This window comes from Anomaloglossus baeobatrachus, chromosome 6 (assembly GCF_048569485.1).
Source record: "Anomaloglossus baeobatrachus isolate aAnoBae1 chromosome 6, aAnoBae1.hap1, whole genome shotgun sequence".
In the NCBI taxonomy this organism is placed as follows: Eukaryota; Metazoa; Chordata; class Amphibia; order Anura; family Aromobatidae; genus Anomaloglossus; species Anomaloglossus baeobatrachus.
The window spans coordinates 165139855-165162173 of NC_134358.1; the positions used below are offsets into that span (position 1 = coordinate 165139855).

The 22319-nt window shown below is 43.7% G+C and overlaps 1 protein-coding gene across 2 annotated transcripts in view; it reads right to left on the reverse strand.

The window, feature by feature from the left end:
* MIB1 (MIB E3 ubiquitin protein ligase 1) overlaps nucleotides 1-22319 on the reverse strand; it is a 189467-nt gene that overhangs the window by 63534 nt on the left and 103614 nt on the right. For both annotated transcript variants that reach the window (XM_075314461.1, XM_075314462.1), the window contains exons 9-11: nucleotides 15672-15805; nucleotides 15360-15467; nucleotides 11209-11406 (exon numbers count right to left, since the gene is read on the reverse strand). In XM_075314461.1, the coding sequence (XP_075170576.1) occupies nucleotides 11209-11406; nucleotides 15360-15467; nucleotides 15672-15805 (440 nt within the window). The remainder of the gene's footprint in view (nucleotides 1-11208; nucleotides 11407-15359; nucleotides 15468-15671; nucleotides 15806-22319) is intronic.

Here is a 22319-nt window from a genome sequence, read left to right on the forward strand (position 1 = left end):
ATGCTAATGAACGCGCAGCGACGCCTCACATACCTCACTATTCGTGGCGTCCGGAGAATGGATGTGCTCTGCTTATGATCCGGAATCCTCAGCATGTCCAGTCATGTGCACTTTACCTTACTGAAGCCGGGAAGCTTACACCCAGCATCAGTTTAGTGTGCATGATCGGAAGCTTCCGGGACTCTGGATCATGCACACTGTGCATCCATCCTCTGCCGGCCGCCATGAACAGTAAGGTATGTGCGCGTCGCTGCGCATTCATTAGCATGTTAGTACGCTCATAGGGGCATGCTACCATGCTATGTAGGCCGACCAGCTAAGGGGAGAAACGCCCTCGGGACTAATCCTCGCACTCATTAGCCTATAACATACGATCTTTAGAAATACTTATTCTACAGATCTGTTTATTTATGCTAGTGTATACAGGGACTGTTAGGCAGGAATCAACAATATGCACCCCGAACTGCTTGTGGTTCTGGGTGCATATTGCACCTGACAGGTTCACTAACTCAACTTGCCGTGTTTGGAGGAAGAGAAATGCTGCCTATGACCCAAAGAACACCATCCCCACTGACAAGCATGGAGGTGTAAACATTATGTTTTGGTGGCGTTTATCTTCTAAGGGCACAGGACTACTTCACCGCATCAATGGGACAATGGATGGATCCATGTACCATAAAATCCTGAGTGACAACCTCCTTCCCTCTGCCAAAACATTAAAAATGGATCGTGGCTGGAACTTCCAGCGTAACAATGACCCAAAACATACAGCCAAGGCAACAAAGAGGTGGCTGAAAAAACAAATTAAGGTCATGGAGTGGCCTAGCCAGTCTCCAGACCTTAATCACATAGAAAACTTATGGAGAGAGCAGAAGCTCCAAGTTGCCAAGAGACAGCCTCAAAATTGTAATGTTTTAGAGATGATCTGCAAAGAGGAGTGGACCAAAGTTCCTCCTGACATGTGTGCAAACCTCATCATCAACTACAAAAACAGTCTGACTGCTGTGCTTGTCAACAAGGGTTTTGCCACCAAGTATTAAGTCTTGTTTGACAGAGGGATCAAATACTTATTTCTCTCTCCAAAATGCAAATACATTTATATTATTTATACAATTTGATTTTCTGAATTTTATTTTGGATATTCTCTCACTGTTAAAATTAACCTACCCTTAAAATTATAGACTGTCCATGTCTTTGTCAATGGGTAAACTTACAAAATCAGCAAGGGATCAAATACTTATTTCCCGCACTGTAGCTGACACGCCGATGATTTCGCCGGCACTGCACGTGAGCTGGCGCGATTGTACCATAAACAGCAGTTTGCGAGATCGAACCTCCTGTGGCAACGTACATCTAAAGCGGATTTCGTGAAGTGGATCTGAGCATCCAAGTCCGTGAGACAGAGCATGTCCTGTTCTCATCCCTTTTGTTTTTCAGACTTGGCCATTAAGAGACGATTGGAATTCTTATCAAATGGATGATTTTGTAGTACCGTGTTCAATCAGTGTTTCTTCAGTTTTTCACTGATCCATTGTTAAAAGACAATGGATAAATATGAGTTCAGACTGTCTACCTGCTTCAGTATGTCAAGACAAATTAGGAAAAGCAGATGCAACACAGATACAAAATGGACACGGAAGGAAAAGCAGTCTGTTTTCCATGGATGTAAATATGACAAAACTTTCTAATGGATCACTTTTCTAAAGCAGCGCTGCAGCAAATCTAATTATTACCGATTAATTACAATGGTACACAAGAAATAGTCTACCTTTATGATTCAATTCATCCCAGCTTTTAGTCAATTTCCTGCCAACTACAAGATGAAATGATCACCGATGAAAGCACTGCTGGAAGCAGCGGATGTCACGTCAACAGCTTGTCACTGCTCTAGCCAGTCACTAAGCGCAATGGCATGTGCCATCAACCTTTCCTGAAAGTGGACTATCCCTTTAGGATATTCAGTGCCTTGCGAAAGTGTTCGACCCCTTTGAATTGTTCAACCTTTTCCAACATTTCAGGCTTCAAACACAAAGATAAAAAAAAAAAAAATTATGGTGAAGAATCAACAAGTGGGACACAATTGTGAAGTTGAACAAAATGTATTGCTCATTTTAAAATTTTATAAAAAATAAACTGAAAATTGGGGCGTGCAATATTATTTGTCCCCTTTAAGTTAATACTTTGTAGCGCCACATTTTGCTGCGATTACAGCTGGAAGTCGCTTGGGGTATGTCTCTATCAGTTTTGCTCATCGAGAGACTGAAATTCTTGCCCATTCTTCCTTTGCAAACAGCTGGAGCTGAGTGAGGTTGGATGGAGAGCGTTTGTGAACAGCAGTTTTCAGCTCTTTCCACAGATTCTCGATTGGATTCAGGTCTGGACTTTGACTTGGCCATTCTAACACCTGGATATGTTTATTTGTGAACCATTCCTTTGTAGATTTTCACTTCATGTTTTGGATCATTGTCTTGTTGGAAGACAAATCTCTGTCCCAGTCTCAGGTCATTTGCAGACTCCAACAGGTTTTCTTCAAGAATGGTCCTGTATTTGGCTCCATCCATCTTCCCATCAATTTTAACTATCTTCCCTGTCCCTGCTGAAGAAAAGCAGGACCAAACTATGATGCTGCGGCCACCACATTTGACAGTGGGGATGGTGTGTTCAGGGTGATGAGCTGTGTTGCTTTAAACGCCAAACATATCGTTGGCATTTGGATGCAGCGGTGGCCGCGGGTAACCTCAGTGACAGATCAGCTGATCGCGCGGCTGTCTTCATTAGCTGCGTGGAGGTGACCGGAGCGGCTGTGTCTGCTGCTGCTCCGGTCACCTCCATGCAGCAGCGCTGGATGCGACGCTGGACCATCCTGGAGTACGCCGGACATGGAGGGCTTTTTGGGGCTGATTAAAGTGGTGAACCAGGGAATGTGTGTGTGTTTTTTATTTCCAATAAAGGATTTTTCGGCTGTGTGTGTTTATTTACTGTAACTTACAGATTAATCATGGAAGGTGTCTCATAGACGCCTGACATGATTAATCTAGGACTTATTGGCAGCTATGGGCTGCCAATAACTCCTTATTACCCCGATTTGCCAACGCACCAGGGCAAATCGGGAAGAGCCGGGTACTGTCCCAGAACTGTCGCATATAATGTATGCGGCAATTCTGGGCGGCTGTTGGCTGATATTGTTAGGGTGGGGGGCTCCCCATAACGTGGAGCTCCCCATCCTGAGAATACCAGCCTTCAGCCGTATGGCTTTATCTGGCTGGTTTTAAAATTGGGGGGGACCGCACGCCGTTTTTTTTAATTATTTAATTATTTATTTCACTACACAGTATAGACACGCCCACCGGCTGCTGTGATTGGGTGCAGTGTGACACCTGTCACTCAGCATGGGGGGCGTGTCTCACTTTAACCAATCATAGGCGCCGGTGGGCGGGGTAAGCAGGGAATACGAGATTGTTTAATGGGCGGCCGGCTTTTTCAAAACAGTAAAAGCCGCCGGAGCAGTGTGAATGCCGTGCAGCGCCGGGGATCGGGGATCGGTGAGTATGAGAGAGGGCTGCTCAATTCAGTTACTCAGGAGATTAGTGGTCACCGGTGAGTCTTCACTGGTGACCGCTAATCAGGAAGCGACACAGACAGAGCCGCAGCATCACAATGAAGTCGGGTGAGGTTCACCAGAGTTCATTCTGACAGTGCGGCTCTGTCTGTGTCTGCTGCCATCTGCCATTCACCGCTGCTACATGGCTGTCTGTGTCTGCTGTCAGCGGCCATGTAGCAGAGCTGAATGGCAGATCACATAGTAAAAACGCATCTCTACACATTACACACGCTTGTCAAGTCAATAAATAAAAAAAAAAAGGTGCCCAATGCATACGTCACAGAACACATGATCTAAAGGATCGCACACAAAATTGATCAATTTAACATAGACTACTAACGCACGTGTGACAGCAAATGAACGACCTACATGCAATCTCATTCAATCGCATATGCGACCTGGGCGTGTCACATCGCATACGAGATCGCATACCTAATTGTAAGGTGTAAAGCTGGCTTTAAGTAAATCCATTGAGGTGACTCTTCCCACGTTCCATCTCATGCCCAAAAAGCTGACAGGAATAAACCTATCACAAGCAGGAGACAGGCTGATCCTGCATCACATAATATACACAGACTCTGCAGAGTATGGGATAGACGTTCTATGAACAGTTGGGCTCAAAAGTTTACATACCACGGCAGATTTATTGCTTTCTTGGCCTTTTTTCAGAGAATATGAATTATATTTTTTTTCACTCATGGTTAATGGTTCGATGAAGCCATTTATTGTCAAACTATTGTGTTTTCTCTTTTTAAATCATAATGACAACCAAAAATATCTAAAATGACCAAAATCAAAAGTTCACATTCCCTGGTGATTTTGGCCTGATAACATGCACAGAAGTTGACACAAATGGGTTTGAATAGCTAATAAAGGTAACAACCTCACCTGTGACCTGTTTGCTTGTAATCAGTGTGTGCATAAAAGCTGAGTAAGTTTCTGTGATCCAGACAGACTCTTGCATCATTTATCCAGCCACTGACGATTCTGGATTATGATTCATGGGAAAAGCAAAAGAATTGTCATCGGATCTACTGGAAAAGATATTTGAACTGTATAAAAACAGGAAAGGGATACAAAAAGATATCCAAGGAATTGATGATGCCAGTCAGCAGTGTTCAAACTGTGATTAACAAATGGAAAATCAGGGACTATGTAAAAACCAAACCACGATCAAGTAGACCAACAAACATTTCAGCCACAATTGCCAGGAAAATTGTTCGGGATGCAAAGAAAAACCCATAAATAACATCAGCTGAAATACAGGACTCACTGAAAACTAGCAGTGTAACTGTTTGAAGATGCACAATAAGGAGGCACTTGAAGAAACATGGGCTTCATGGTCAAGTCACCAGAAGAAAGCCATTTATGTGCAAATGCCACAAAGTAGCTCGCCTACAATACGCCAAACAGCACAGAGACAATCCTCCAAACTTCTGGAACAAGGTAATTTGGAGTGATGAGACCAAAATGGAACTTTTTGGTCATAACCATAAACGTTACATTTGGAGAGGTGCCAAAAAGGCCTATGATGAAAGGAACACCATTCTTCCTATAAAGTATGGAGGTGGATTGCTGATGATGTGGGGATGTGTGAGATACAAAGGCACAGGAAACTTGGTCAAAGTTGAAGGAAAGATAAATGCAGCACGTTATCAACAAATACTGGAGGGAAATTTGCACTCATCAGCCCAGAAGCTGTGCACGGTACATATTTGGATGTCCCAACATGACAACCATCCAAAACACAAGGCCAAGTCGACCTATCATTGGCTGCAGCAGAACAAAGTTAAGGTTCTAGAGTGTCCATCTCAGTCTCCTGACCTCAATATCGGGTCATTCCGTGTCAAGTGCACCAGTTTTAAAAATCGTCCCCACTCGACGTTCTCCGATTTTGCTGAAAATTTATAAGGATGTACATGTATGTTTGAAAAGAGGTTCTGTAAATTTTTAGGGCCAGATCTCAAATATAACGGGCACTGTTGACCTTTCACTGGAGGCCCCCCCCCAAGCCTGCGGCTTCAGCTAAGAGGATTTTGCAAACTTTGGCACATAGCCATTAGAGTTCTATACTGGCTATGATGCTGAAATTTGGCATACTAGCTCAACTTTTGCTGCTAAACGCGATAAAATTATTACCGGCTATGACAAAACAATATTTCGGCCGCAATTTTGTGTCAAAGTAGCTTGCAAAACGCCTCGCATAAAATTTATGCCAAACTTTTCCCATATATAACTCAAGACCAAAAACCAATAGGAACTGGTGCTTTACCCTGTACAACAAACATCTTCATGACTTTGCATTGCTGCAATATCACGGTCAAAGCATATGTATTTGTGGAAATATTCACACCCACATATGATGAAAAACTTAAAAAAAACGAATTTTACCTATTTTTAGGTCCAATTTCCCAAAAAGGGTACCCCTAAAATATATTAATTCTGTTATCATTTGAAAGAGCACATTTTTCTCTACAAGGATCATTGGGGGTTTTTTTGGAGTCTCTCCATTTAAGAAAAGAAAAATGCCACTGAACATGGTGTTATTTATTAATACGCAATGAATGCTAACTGCACTATTCAAACCCTTGCGTTGGTCCATGGTGGTTATACCACAACCAATTCCCTAAGAATTGGTATTATAATCCTATTAAGAATTGTAATAATGCTGTCTTTCGAGAATTGGCAGCCCCATCGCCTAGGAGCCATGGCCGATAGCCGTGCAAGGCAAGTCGCGGGTGGTCTCTTTATCGCAGGTTCCAAAGCCTGAGGGTGGGTGTCTTTGCCTAGGATCCCAAGCCTAATATTGGGTATCTTTTGTTGGTTCCCAAGCCATAATGTTCAGTCTAAGTAAGTGGTCTGGAATTGTTGCTGAATTTGCAACATAATCGGTTCAGAGAAGCTGTATTATCGGCCCATTGCTGTTGCAGCTGGTGCTGGAATTATTGCAATGATCGACTGCTCGGGAATCCAGCATGTATCATTTCTCACAGGCCAGTGAAAGAAGCTAGCTGGTCCATGAGGATGCATAAAATTTATTAATGCATCATGGCCGTCGACTGAAATTTCAGAAATATTTCCAATCCACCAGTTCCTATCGTAAATGCAGGCAATGTATTGCCCTGGCTGGAGGTTTGCAATTGGCACAAAAGGCATTTCTGATCTGACAGATCCATCTACATGGGCAATGAAAGATGAAGGGTCATTTGACACCCTTGAAATGCAAATCTTTTTGTCATCAATTTCATTCTCCATCACTAAAAAATAAATAATATATGCATTAAAATGTAACAATAGTCAATAGGTTTATATGTTTTTGATTATAATAGACATTGCTAGCAACAATACAACTCTGTAACATGTGATAAGAATCTGAAAATCAAACAAAATCAATGCATTATGTGCATACATAACACCATGTTCAGTGGCATTTTTCTTTTCATAAATGGAGAGACTCCAAAAAAAACCCCCAATGATCCTTGTAGAGAAAAATGTGCTCTTTCAAATGATAACAGAATTAATATATTTTAGGGGTACCCTTTTTTGGAAATTGGACCTAAAAATAGGTAAAATTCGTTTTTTTTAAGTTTTTCATCATATGTGGGTGTGAATATTTCCACAAATAAATATGCTTTGACCGTGATATTGCAGCAATGCAAAGTCATGAAGATGTTTGTTGTACAGGGTAAAGCACCAGTTCCTATTGGTTATTGGTCTTGAGTTATATATGGGCAAAGTTTGGCATAAATTTTATGCGAGGCGTTTTGCAAGCTACTTTGACACAAAATTGCGGCCGAACTATATTGTTTTGTCATAGCCGGTAATAATTTTATCGCATTTAGCAGCAAAAGTTGAGCTAGTATGCCAAATTTCAGCATCATAGCCAGTATAGAACTCTAATGGCTATGTGCCAAAGTTTGCAAAATCCTCTTAGCTGAAGCCGCAGCCTTGGGGGGGGGGGGGGGGGGGGCCTCCAGTGAAAGGTCAACAGTGCCCAATATATTTGGGATCTGGCCCTAAAAATTTACAGAACCTCTTTTCAAACATACATGTACATCCTTATAAATTTTCAGCAAAATCGGAGAACGTCGAGTGGGGACCACTGGTCCACTTGACACGGAATGACCCTATCATTAAGCCACTCTGGGGAGAACTCATGCGTGCAGTTCATGCAAGAAACCCCAAAAATTTACAGGAACTGGAGGCTTTTTGCCAAGAAGAATGGGCAGCTTTACCATGTGAGAAAATAAAGAGCCTCATCCACAACTACCACAAAAAACTTCAAGCTGTCAATGAAGTTAGAGGGGGCAATACACGGTATTAAGAACTGGGGTATGTGAACTTTGATCAGGGTCATTTGGATGTTTTTGGTTGTCATTCTTGTTTAAAAAAAAAAAGAAAAACAAGGTAGTTTGACAATATAGGGCTTCACCCAACTACTAACCATGAGTGGAAAACAGATTTTCTGTTATTCATATTCTCTGAAAAAAGGCCAAGAAAGCAAAAAATCTGCCGGGGTATGCAAACTTTTGAGCACAACTGTAGCTGATATATTACTTGTAGGTAAGACTCAGAGCATAATAAGTGCAATATAATGCCTCCCTCTGCAAAGTCAAGGACATCATGGGAAATGTAGTCTGCATTAGATACTAAATGACCCAGAAAAGTCACTTCAAGTAAAACAATGTGCAGACTAGAAATATTGCTGACGAGCTTTTATATGCATAGAACTTTTTGTACAATGATTTTACAAGGTTAGTTACCACAGTGTCAAAATTTTTGTCTATAGTTTGTTTTAGGGTTTTCTTGCAGTTGAAATACACTAAATCCTCTTTCACACATCCGTTTTTTGCCATCCGTCGCAATCCGTCATTTTGTGAAAAAAACAGATCCAGTGCTGGATCCGTTTTTTTCTCATTGACTTGTATTAGTGATGGATTGCGATGGATGGCCTCACATTACATTAGTCATACGACAGAGCTGTCGAAAAACGTTTGTCCGGCCAACGTCCACATTAACTTTTTTTTGTGTGCGTCGACAAAACGGACAGCAACGGATCTGACGGATCCGTCGGCATCCGTCGTTTGTTATAATGGAATCCTATGGGAGCAAGATCCGTCGCAATCCGTTAAATGACAGATTTCGGTGACTGATCCGTTTTTTGTAACCGAGAATGCTCAGATTATGTGCTCAGATATGTAAATTCCATTCTGGTCGGAAAAAGTCTCTCCCCTCTCTCCCAGTCTCTAGCCCTCTCCGCCCTCTCCCTCCCCCTCTCTCTCTGCCCTCCCCCTCTCTCTCTCTCCAGGATGGGTTCATATAGGTTTTCAATAGCAAATAACCTTTGCCATGAAAAAAAGTGGTACGACGGATCCATTTTTTTTACTGGATCCGTCACATCAGTTTTACCACGATCTGCGACGGATCCGTTGCATCAGTCGCAAAACGGATTGTAACTGATGGAAAAAAAAACTGATTTGTGAAAGATGCCCAAGCTGCGCAGTTAAAGGTTTATTTCAATTTAATTTTTGTGCCGGTTTATTTTTTATTTTTTTTGCAGCCCAGCATGGTCAAAAAGTAATAGTAAAATACATATTCATTAAAAATGAGAACGGTTTCAAACCACTCTGGTTTGGCAACAAATTTGAGGTGACAGGTCTGGGCAGCAGAGGTGAAGAGACTGGCAGCCTGACATTGTACAACTAATTCCAGGATATCAAGCAGTTTTTAATGTCTTGAAAGAAGTTACCGCCACAGCCCTGTTCTCACCACTCAGAGCCGGAGTGTGAAGATGATCTCTTCCAGTGGTAAAAACAGCATGGTAGCCTAGTTAGGCTACCTCTACCTGTACTCATTGCCAAATTTACAGCTGTGTCCATAGCTCAGCAGTGTAATCATTATGCTCCTGTGCTCAGAACACTGACTCCGCTCTGCTTAGTAGTGTAAAGGCTCATTCAGAGGTCTGTGATGCAAGGACGTCAGAATGAAGTCAAGTCCTTCATGTGTGATGCAGTTCGCCGAGGCATGCAACTAATCCCACCATGTGAGATACAGTCCGGTGAGCCATGCAACTAATCCCACCATGTGTGATACAGTCCGCTGAGCCATGCAACTAATCCCACCATGTAAGATACAGTCCGCTGAGCCATGCAACTAATCCCACCATGTAAGATACAGTCCGGTGAGCCATGCAACTAATCCCACCATGTGAGATACAGTCCGGTGAGCCATGCAACTAATCCCACCATGTGTGATACAGTCCGCTGAGCCATGCAACTAATCCCACCATGTAAGATACAGTCCGGTGAGCCATGCAACTAATCCCACCATGTGAGATACAGTCCGCTGAGCCATGCAACTAATTCCACGATGTGTGATACAGTCCGCTGAGCCATGCAACTAATTCCACCATGTGTGATACAGTCCGCTAAGCCATGCAACTAATCCCACCATGTGTGATACAGTCCGCTGAGCCATGCAACTAATCCCATGTGTGATGCAGTCCGCCGAGGCATGGAACCAATCCCACCATATGTAATGCAGTCCGTTGAGCCATGCAACTAATCCCACCATGTGTGATACAGTCCGCTGAGCCATGTATCTGAAGCCCACAACCTAAGTGCACTGTCACACAGCCCTTATCCTTTTGCAAACACCCAGAAGGGCAGGGCAGTAGTGACGTCAGACACATGCGAGCAGGTCCCACCCACATGTACTACAGTCATAAAGCACGCTAGCAGTACACTAGGATTTCATTACAATTTCAGTAGCAGTTACTGGTAGAAAGTGGAAAATATCAAAGCTTACACTTTTAAAATTATTTTTAATACTTTAAACCATAAAAAATAAGATGTTTTCAAAACATTAACAATTTACATTTTTTTTCAATCAAACATTTTTTGGATGACACATTTTCTTTGGAGGAAATCTGTCAGGGGGATTTCACCCCACATATCAATGCAATTGCATATTTCTCAGTGACTGAGGAAGAACAGGTCATGTACAGCTATTGATGAACTTGTCTTTGAAAGCACTACATTTGGGGGGTGAAATCCTGCTGACAGATTCTCTATAAATACGATGGTTGCTTAGAACTCTATCTAGTCTAGGCAATTACCTGTTAGCTGAACCTAACCATAGGACGAATCTTTATCTGCATAACCTGCCTATAGTCCACTTTGTTCAGTTCATAGAATATTTCCTTGAGTGGATACAACTCAAAATCAGCTCCTAGCAGCAAAAAGCATGAGATCTGCAAATGCGTTCAAGCCTCTGTATATAGAGGTGTATTCAAAGGAGATTTTTTTTGCACCATTTTCTGTTGCATTTTGAAGAAATGTGGGGAAAACCACAAGTTTTGTAAAACAAAAAATAACAAAAAAAAAAAACCTGTTTTGTAAATTGGTATTCTAAATGTCACATGGTACATGAACTTTGCTCAGATATTACCGGTGACGTTATACCTTTGGGTGGCTCCGTATTTTCATCATATAAGACAATTATAAAATTTAAAAAATACAGAAATTCTGCAAATGTCAAATATTTCTTATTTGGAAAAATTATTTGGTCAATAGCTACTTCGTGTAATGTGGCAATAAATAATTTACCTGTAGGCTTGGATGGCATCCAAAATCCAGAAGTGTTTTTACGACCTGTAAGTGGCCTTTATTCACAGCAATATGCAGCGGCGTCTGTCTGCGCTTATTGCGAGCATTTAGATCTGCACCTCCTCTATGTAACACCTCAATCACAGCACCTTCATCACCAAAGGCTGCATGATGGACTGCCCGGTCTCCATCCTTATCCTACAAAATCAATATCATTTGTGAGTACACTGATTTACATCCAGTACACAATTATATGAAAGAAGCTTTGTACTACAAATTCTCTCGTCTCTGGGTATCACAGACTTGGCGCTATCTTGGATCTCCTCATACTTAACCAACCGAACTTTCAGCGTCTCCCACTCGCACACCACTTCCTCATCTCGCCCCCTGTCTGTCGGGGTCCCCCAAGGTTCAGTTCTTGGACCCCTGCTGTTCTCCATTTACACCCTTGGCCTAGAGTCATAGAGTCCCACGGTTTTCAGTATCATCTCTATGCTGATGATATGCAGATCTACCTCTCTGGACCTGATATCACCTCCTTACTAACCAGAATCCCATAATGTCTGTCTGCTATTCATCCTTTTTCTCTGCCCAATTCTTAAAATTGAACATGGACAAAACAGAATTCATTGTCTTTCCCCCCCATCACTCAACTCCCCCACCTGACATATCCATCAAATGTCAATGGCTGCCCACTCTCCCCGGTCCCTCGTGCTCGCTGCCTGGGAGTATTCCTAGACTCTAATCTCTCTTTCAAGCCACACATCCAAGCCCTCTTCACCTCCTGCCGCCTCCAACTTAAAAATATTTTACAGATCCGAACACTCCTTTCCCAAGAAGCTACAAAAACATTAGTACATGCCCTTATTATGTCCCGCCTGGATTATTGCAACCTCCTGCTCTGTGGCCTCCCTTCTAACAGTCTCGCACCCCTACAATCTATTCTAAACTATGCTGCCCAACTAATGCACCTGTCCCCCCGCTACTCCCCGACCTCTCCTCTCTGCCAATCCCTTCACTGGCTTCCAATTGCCCAACGACTCCTCTTCAAAACCCTAACCATGACCTACAAAGCCATCCACAACTTTTCTCCTCCTTACATCTCTGACCTAGTATCCCGGTACTTACCTGCACGTAACCTTCGATCCTCACAAGATCTCCTTCTCTGCTCCCCTCTCATCTCCTCTTCCCACCATCGCATCCAAGATTTCTCCTGTGCCTCCCCCATACTCTGGAATGCTCTGCCACAACACATCAGACTCTCGCCTACCTTGACAAGCTTCAAAAGGAACCTGAAGACCCACCTCTTCCGACAAGCCTACAACCTGCCGTAACCCTCAGTCTGATGCAGCGCCGCACAATCAGCTCTACCCTCACCTACTGTATCCTCACCTATCCCTTGTAGACTGTGAGCCCTCGCGGGCAGGGACCTCTATCCTCCTGTACCAGTCTGTGCCTTGTATGGTTTATGATTATTGTACTTGTCCTATTATGTATACCCCTTTCACATGTAAAGCGCCATGGAATTGATGGCTCTATAATAATAAATAATAATAATAATAATAGTATTGCCTCCAGGCATCATTTACTTCTTTGGATTCGTAAGGGCACATCTGTATTAGCTTGGCCAAAAATTACCAACACCCATCGGGTTTAGTGCTACAACTAATATGATGTCACGTTTTTACCATAAAGTGTACAAATTCCTAAACAACAAAAGTCAGAATTGCATTTTTTTTCTGCAATTTCAATGTACTAGGATTTTTCTCCATTTTTTCAGTATACTACATGGTAAACTGAATTTATGTAGATAGAAAAATAAAAAAAATTATGGCTCTTAAAAGAAGGGAAGGAAAAAACGAAAGAGAAGAAATGGAAAATGGCCAAGTCAGGAAAGGAGTAAAAATAGGAATAACCCTTAAATGAGGTTGTTCCTCCATAAAATAAAAAAAAACAAAAAAAAAAACAACCTATGACCTTTCAACAGAATAGGTAATCGGCTCCTAATCGCTATGGGTCCCACTGCAGGGACCGCACTGATCCAGCAAACAGGGCTATGGAATACCTTATTACAGAGAAACACTGCTGCATTCATCTACAGGAATGACAATGAAAGCCAAGTGCTGAAAGTGCAGTTTGTGCTGCAGGCCTCATGGTAAAGACCTGGGGGGAGGGGGGCTGATTAGATTGCAATATACTATTGATGGGAGAAATTAACTACTTATTGACTAAGCCAATATTTCATTTTACCAAATAATATATTCAAAAATAGGAAAACATGAGTGTTCAGGTGAGGACGATTATGGCTGTAATAAACATACATGAATTTGTTTTTATCATTCTTTTACTGGCTTAAAAAAATTCTGAGGATCACCATTTTCGAAGATCCAGTACTATATTTTTTGTTGATGGATACCATAACCAGGTATACATTCTGTATCGCATGTCTGGGGGACTGGAAGCAACCAAAACACAGCAATTCAGGCATTTTGATATTTTGTTTCTTTATGGTATTTATCTTTTGTGTTAGAACATTTTAGATTTTTATAGATCTGACTTGTATAGACATAGCGATAATGCATATGCTTTTATTCTTTTTGGATCAGTGAAAGGAAAGTAACAAATAACATTATATAATTTTTTTTTAACTTGCTTTAATTAATTTCTCTCTATTTTTACTCTGACGGGACTTCTGTGGTTCTATAATCACTTGTTGTATATGCTGAAATATATCAGTACAAATAATTATCTCTTATGAAGCCCAGCCTGATGCAATCCATTGGGTGGCTGTGGTGTTGAGGGAAGAAGGGAAGAAGGGCGCTGGAACAGGTACCCTACTAGTAATGCACCACTTAAAAGTTGCCTCCACAGACTGACCGCAGCATTTCAGTGGTGACTAGAGCTAGCTTTAATCACTGCTATAAAGGCCTAAGCCACATGGCATGAAAATCGGTGAGGGTGGAGTGCGATATAAAAAAAAAAAAAATGCATTCCACTCGGACCAATATTAGCCTGTGTCAGCACACAAGAGCGATTATTTTCTCAGCCCTAATCGAACCGAGAAAACAATCGCAGCATGCTGCAACTGTAATGTGAGACTCTTTTCTCTCGCACCCATTCAAGTGGGGCGAGAGAAAAATCGCACTGCACTTGCGGTACAACGGTGTACCGCGAGTGCAGTGCGAGAATGGCAATAGCCGGCTTTGGAGAAGAGAGGGGGATAAATCCCTCCCTCTCCTCCTCAGCTTGCCCGCCCCTCCGCAGCACCAACCTGCCCCTCCTCAGAGCCGGCCCGCACGATCAGACCTCAGTCGCAGGGACACTCGCATGACACTCGGCTCTGCTGTACTGCCAGCGTGAGCTGAGTGTCATGCGAGGGGATCGCCGTAATCCCTGTGTGGCCATAGCCTTAGAGACAGATGCCAGCAGTATAATACAGCCAGCACCTGCCCTGTTTGAAGCGGCCTCAGCTCCATACACACAAACTCCCCCGATGATGGACTATTAAGCTATGTTTGCAAGATGAGCTTTGGGTGAGTTTTTGATGTTGCAGAATTTCTGCATCTATTTAAATTAGATTACTTGCGTTTTGTGTGCATTTGCCAATCGCTGAAGTATTTGTCTCTTATTTGTATGTCATGCTTTAAATAACGTTGCTTTGATTTTTTCTGGTATTTGGCTCTGACAAAACTTGATATACTTAGGTGCAGACTAGATGTGTTTTTTTCTGCGTTTCCGCTGGGAAAATGCACTTTTAAAAAAAGCATGTCATGCAAGTCTGGAGAAAATCTGCACAGAAAATTCTGCACACCCGCAAGAGAAATTGACAAGTTGTGGATCTGAAACACGCATCGCAGGTAGGTTTACGCTGAGTAAAAATAAAGGACAGTGAGCACCAGATTTCTAAAAACAAATCCCATCCACATTGCTGGGACTGTTAGAAGCTGCGTTTCTGACACAGCGAAAATACGCAGCATTGAAAACTCATCAAAAGCTGATTGTGGGAATTTAGCCTTACATCCTGAGGACAGTGTTAGGCAAAACGTATCTATAATCAATGTATCATCAACCACCATACTAAATACATCTGACAGGTTCTTTTTACAGTTTTAGGAATTATATCAGAGAACAAAAATGTTGTAATGCGTTACCTCTGCTTCCACATCTACATTGTGCTTCAGGAGGAGCTTCAAAATGTCCACATGTCCATTCTGACTGGCGGCCTGCATCGCTGTGTGTCCAGCACACTGCCCATTCACCTAATTACAACAATTAGTCACAGGTTCATCACTCATAGAAATATCTACAATATTTCAACTAACTCACTGAATAATGTGATAAATGTAAGAAAACGTCAGCATTTAGGTTTATCAAGATAAAGTTTTAGCAAGTAGTTCGTATAAAAAAAATGTATATATATATATATTTTAGTTCTGAAGGGTGTCCTTAATGAGTGTCCTTACATCAACATCTGGCCTCTTCAGCAAGTCTTCTACTTTAGCCACATCGCCATTTGCAGCCGCTTTTACCAACTCCTCATTCAGATCTCCAGATTCTTGGGTTTCAAACAGTTTCTTTAAAAGTTGTGATAGTCTCTCTACGGAAACAAGTGATTGCAAAGTGTCACAGGTCATCATACTAATAGGGAGCCGCTCATCTTCAAGGTAATGGCAGACACTGAATTAAGTGGTCTTCAACAATTCGGCTACAGATAAACGGTTTCAGAGAAGTTACTCTATAATCCTTAACCCCTTCACCCCTGAGCCTGTTTTCTCTTTCCGAACCAGGCCACTTTTTCCAATTCTGAAGTGTGTCTTTACAATGTAATACTCTGGAACGCTACAAAGGATCCCAGTGATTGAGAATGTTTTTTCATAACATTTTGCACTGAATGTAAGGCTAAGTTCACATTTCCATTTTTTTAAATCCGTCAGCGACGGATCAGTCGTTTTTTTAGATGTCAACTGACGCAACGGATGTGTTTTTCACAGGATTCCTTTCACAGGAGTGCAGATTTAGTTGGAATGGCTTGGGGCTGCCATGTCACATCGACAGTGCCCTTCACATGCCGAAAATGCACGCAACCCCATAAGTCACCACATTTTACAAACTGCACCCCTCAATGAAATAATTTAGAGGTGCAGTGAGCATATAGATGCCACAGGTCACAATTTATACTATTGTGCAGTAAAGAAAAAATAATGACATTTTTACCACTAATGTTGTTTTAGTCCCAGATTTCCAATTTTTACAAGGGGAATAGGAAAAAAAGCCCCATACAGTGTTACACAATTTCTACTGAATGTGGCAATAATCCACATGTGACTGTACAGTACGGTTTGGCCACACCACAGGGCTCGGATAGGAGGGAGTACTATTTAATTTTTGGAGCACAGATTTTCCTAGAATAGTTTGCAGAGTCCATTTGGAGAGCCCCTAAGTGCAAGAAGAGAAGAAATCCCTTCAAGTGACCAATGTTTGGAAATTACTCCTCTCTGGGATTCATCTACGAGTGTAGTGATAATTTTCTCTCTGGAAAACACCCATGGAGTGAAATCCAGTGAATATTGCAGAATTAAAAATTGCAAATAAGTCCTTGTAGTGCCCAGTACATTGTAGTGCCCACACATTGTGCTCAGCTCGTGCTTCTGGAAACAACACACGCCATAAGTTAAGTAAGTCTCCTCGCTACAATAATGCCAAACATGTGGCCATTAACTGTAGTTTAGGCATATTGTGGGCCTCTGAAGGAAGGGGGCATTTGGATTTGGGAGTGCAGATTTTGCTGGTTTTTGGGGTTTTTTTGGGGGGGGGGGTGTGCAGGAATCATATTTTTCTGAGATTTACACAAAAAAGAAGTGTAAGCACTAAGCACTGAGCCTGGAGTGCAGAATAAATGTGAGCTGTGCCTTACTGCGATTTTTGGGAGGCAGAATGAACAAATCAACAGCAGTTAAAGAATTGGCTTTATTTATTTTTTTAAGCGTTCACTGTGCAGTATAAGTAATTAGGCGGGTCACTATGATTACAGTGATACCACATTTATATTGTTTTTTTTGTATGTTTTTCCGCTTTGTCACAATAAGGCCCTGTGCACACACTGCGTTTTTACCCTTTTTTTTGCGTTTTTGATGCATAAACTTCTTGAGAAAATGGTTGTAATCTTTCTGCAGACATTCCCCAGCAAAACCTATGGAAAAAAAAAAATAGAAGTGCGCACACTTTTTTTCTCAAGAAAAATTTTTGTGCAGAATTTCTTGAGCAAAAGAATGTGCAGAGACTCCATGCGAAAATGCCGCACCCGAACATGCTTGTTGAGAAGCTTGAGATCCAGGATGGGCCGGAAGGTACCGTCCTTTTTGGGAACTAGGAAGAGGTTTGAGTACAAACCTCTGAACCGTTCCCGAACGGGAACTGGTACAATCACTCCGTTTGCCTGCAAGGATGCCACGGCCTGCGAGAAGGCGGCGGCCTTGGAGCGGGGGGGGGGGTTGAGGGAAAAAATCTGTTTGGCGGGCTGGAAGAGAATTCTATCCTGTAGCCGTGAGATATGATATCTCTCACCCACTGATCGGAGACTTGTTTTAACCAAGCGTCGCCAAAGTGGGAGAGCCTGCCACTGACTAAGGACGTGGCTGGAGCGGGCCGAGAGTCATGAGGAAGCTGCCTTAGTGGCAGAACCTCCTGCGGTCTTCTGCGGACGCGCTTTTGGGCGCCAGTTGGATTTCTGATCCTTAGCTGAGTTAGCGGACGAGGCGGAAGGCTTAGAGGACGACCAGTTGGAGGAACGAAAGGAACGAAACCTCGATTGATTCCTACCCTGGGCGGGTTTCCTGGTCTTGGTTTGTGGCATGGAAGTACTCTTCCCGCCAGTAGCTTCCTTAATAATTTCATCCAGCTGTTCACCGAACAGCCGGGAACCAGCAAAAGGGAGCCCAGCAAGAAACTTCTTGGAAGAAGCATCTGCCTTCCACTCTCGAAGCCACAAGATCCTGCGGATAACAAGGGAATTAGCTGAAGCCACCGCAGTGCGGTGAGCAGCCTCTAGCATGGCAGACATGGCATAAGATGAAAAAGCTGAAGCCTGGGAAGTTAAGGTAACCATCTCAGGCATAGATTCCTTGGTGAGGGAATGCATCTCCTCTAGAGAAGCAGAGATGGCTTTTAGAGCCCACACTGCTGCAAAAGTGGGGGAAAACGCGGCCCCCGCAGCTTCATACACAGATTTGGCCAGAAGGTCAATCTGACGGTCAGTGGAATCCTTAAGTGAGGTGCCGTCAGCCACCGACACAACGGTCCGGGCTGAGAGCCTAGACACCGGAGGGTCTACCTTTGGGGAGTGAGACCACTCCTTGACCACCTCAGGTGGAAAGGGAAAACGGTCATCAGAACCACGCTTTGGAAAGCGTTTGTCAGGGCAGGCCCTGGGTTTGGTCACAGCGGTCTGAAAACTGGAGTGGTTAAAGAACACACTCTTTACTCTCTTAGGCGAGGTAAACTGATGCTTTTCTGCCAGAGAGGGTTGCTCCTCTGAGACTGGCGGATTGAGATCCAGTACAGAATTAATAGAAGCAATCAAGTCACTAAGATCTGAGTCACCCTCAGAATCGATGGGGTACATAGCCTCCGAGCCCCCGTGAGGGCATCCTCCTCATCTTGCGAGTCAGCTCTTGAGTCAGAACCGCGGGATGAGGAGGGGGAGGAAACCCTGCGCCTTCTCTTGGAAGGACGGGGTCTGGGACCTGATGATGAATCCTCTGTGAGCTCCGATGGACGGAGGTCAGAGGATAGGGATCCTCTGGCAAGAGTATTAGAGGCACCATGTGAGGAGGGCTGATGCATATTCATCAAAGTCCTGGACAAAAGTCCCATGGACTCAGCAAATGACTGGGATATGGACCTAGAAAAGGACTCTACCCAGGCCGGGGGTTCAGCCACAGCACCTGCCGCAGCCTGAGAGACCACTGGGGGTGACACTCCAGGCTGTGGCACTGCCAAGTTAGAGCAAACATCACAATGTGGATAGGTGCTCGGCTCAGGCAGCAGGAGCTTGCATGCAGTGCATACAGAATAAAGCTTTGGAGCCTTGCTCCTTGTGTGAGACATGCTGCTAGAGTGGGGGCTTTGCAAGAGAATGAACCCCAGGGAGAATATACAGAGGTCCACAACCGGAGACCGGTTGTGGCTTACCAGACCGCTGGAAGCGGTGTTGTGTGCCCTCCAGATCCCGAAGCCCGGACCCCCAATGCACAGCACCTCAGCAGGGATGCAGAGTGCAGAAGGCCCAGCGCAGAATGAACTCTGCCTGAGAAATGGCCGCCGGAGCGAAGAGAGGGGGCGGGACTAGAGGGCGTTCCTGTAGGAGAGCAGGAACTGGAGGGCCATAGAGACATGCAGGGGAGGAGGGACGACCAGCAGTGGGGAGTGTCCATCCCCTGTGCAGAACGGCCGCCGGGAGGAGCCGTGTCTGTCCCTCTTGCATGAGTGACATGCGAGGGTAGTTAACAGAAACTAGGCCTCCAGCAAAGCCGGGGCCTAAATTTAAGCGGCGAGGCCGACGCGCAGGCACCATCGGCGCGGTTCTCGGGCGAAAGCTAGAGAACCCGCCGGAAATTTCAAAATAAGTACATTCAGCATGGACCCCCAACACATAAACGTCTCAGGTACTTAGCTGCTGAGACGCAGGGCCAGGTCCCTGGGGATGAGTGCTCCGGTCCAACAGGATCTTAAGGGGCTGTGGATGGAGACCGGTCTCCTGCCAGGCATGGAGACCGTGCTGGCTCCCACTTCAAGCCAGAGCCCAGGAGGGATGGTGAAGGAGCACGGCATGTAAGGCTCCAGCCTTGGAAATCAACCTTACAACACCGCCGACACAGTGGGGTGAGAAGGGACATGCCGGGGGTCCAGGCGTGGACCCGCATTTCTTCAATCTCTTTCCAAAAAGCAGAAATCATATGAGAATGCATGTGTGGATGTATGCCTCCTGAACACAAAGCGATAAACTGGCTGGGACTGGCTCACCAGGGGGTGTATAAGCTCAGAGGGAGGAGCTACACTTTTAAGTGTAGTACTTTGTGTGTCCTCCGGAGGCAGAAGCTAAACACCCATGGTCTGGGTCTCCCAAAGGACGATAAAGAAATAATCCTTTTTCTAGTGCGCACAGGGCCTAAACAAATTTTATAGAAAAAAAAGTGTTCTTGCATTGCTGTATTCCCAGAACTACAGCATTTTTACTTTTTTCCTGATAGAGCTGTATTGCAGCTTGTTTTTTGCAGTACAAGTTGATGTTTTCAGCAATACCATTTTTATTTACATACGACTTTTTGATCGTGTTTTATTCCCCTTTTATGTCAGCTTTATGATAAAAAGACAGTTTTTGCTACTTGTTTTTCCCCACTTTTCAACTTTGTCCCTATATGGGATTTTAACTTACAGTTGTCTATTAGTATAATCCCTATCCCAGCTACCTAAATGCTGTGATTACTATTGATCGCAGCATTTAGGAGGTTAAACATCCAGGACCGTCCCTGGCTGTAAAAGCCGGAGCTCGGCTATCACTTATGCCGATCTCCCGGCAGCGACCACGTATACACAGCTCCGATGTCCGTGTGATTGTCATGATGTAAGTTGATGTGCTAGGTTATGGACCTTAACCAGGCCGTGATGTAAGCTTACGTCAAAGGTTGTGATTGGGTTAATGTTGCATTATGGAGATCTGTAATGTTTTGTTCTTCTGTTATGTAATGACTTATTACGAGGCGAGTTACATTTTGACTCATAGTATTTTGGGGTACATACGATGTTTTGATAACTTCATAATCCTTTTTTTTTTCCTGAAGTTGTAGTGACTAAAATAAATTGCAATTTTGTTTTTTCTACTTATTTGTTCTCTCTACAGCTTTTAATTTAATAGATTAATTTAACATTTTTATCAAATCGTACTTTTAAAAGACTCAGTGATACCAAATATGTTTGTTTTATTACCGTAGTTATTTTTAATAGGAGAAAATGGAGTGACAATTTTTTTTTTTTACTTTTGTTTAATTCCTTTGGGAGGACTTAAACCAGTGATCGTCAGATTGATTAGTCTATATATATATAGTAACACAATGGAAGGGGGTAGAGATTGCATGATCACAAATCTAGTAATACAACAGTATTGCAGTATGAATTAGTCATTTGTAAAGCTCAGCCACTGACAAATGGTTGGGCACCACAGGAAAACAGTCATAGCAGGCCATCATTCCTGCCACGGCAGAACACACGTGAGACCCCCATGCCTGCCGGTGGCTTGGCGTCATAGAAGATCATCCATGAGTTTTCTTTATAATACACACAGCAATGATGTGAAATTGAAGAATATAGAACAAGTGATCAAACAATTGAAGGGTCAACTACCTCAATGAGACTGAAAAAAAAAAAAGAAAAAAAAAAATGGTATGGCAACCTATAGGTCAGGGGTCCCCAAACTACGGCCCGTGGGCCGCATCCGGCCCCTGGAGTCCATTTACCCGGCCTGTGTCACAATTTCCTTGTGTTATTTCAATTGTAAGCGCACAGGCGCTTACAATTGAAATAACCCGCCGAGCGCTACACGGGAAGTCTCGTTCCTGTGTAGACGCTCGGCGCTCGTCGACCAGACCTAGAATGATCACGGCATGACGCACGACGTGCTCATCTAGGCCTTACAGCCGAAGACAGAGGAGCCGGGACCACAGCGCGGGAGCGGCTGCAGTGCTAGGTAAAGTCTATTTTCACTTTTTTTTACTGGGCATGGAGGAGGATCAGAGAGCTGGATCTATATGGGGGATTGATGGGACCTATATGAGGGAGACTGCATGGGACCTATATGGGGGAAAGAGCATGGGACCTATATGGGGGAAAGAGCATGGGACCTATATGGGGGAAAGAGCATGGGACCTATATGGGGGAAAGAGCATGGGACCTATATGGGGGCAGAGTGCTGGACCTATATGGGGCAGAGTGCTGGACCTATATGGGGGCAGAGTGCTGGACCTATATGGGGGCAGAGTGCTGGACCTATATGGGGGCAGAGTGCTGGACCTATATGGGGGCAGAGTGCTGGACCTATATGGGGGCAGAGTGCTGGA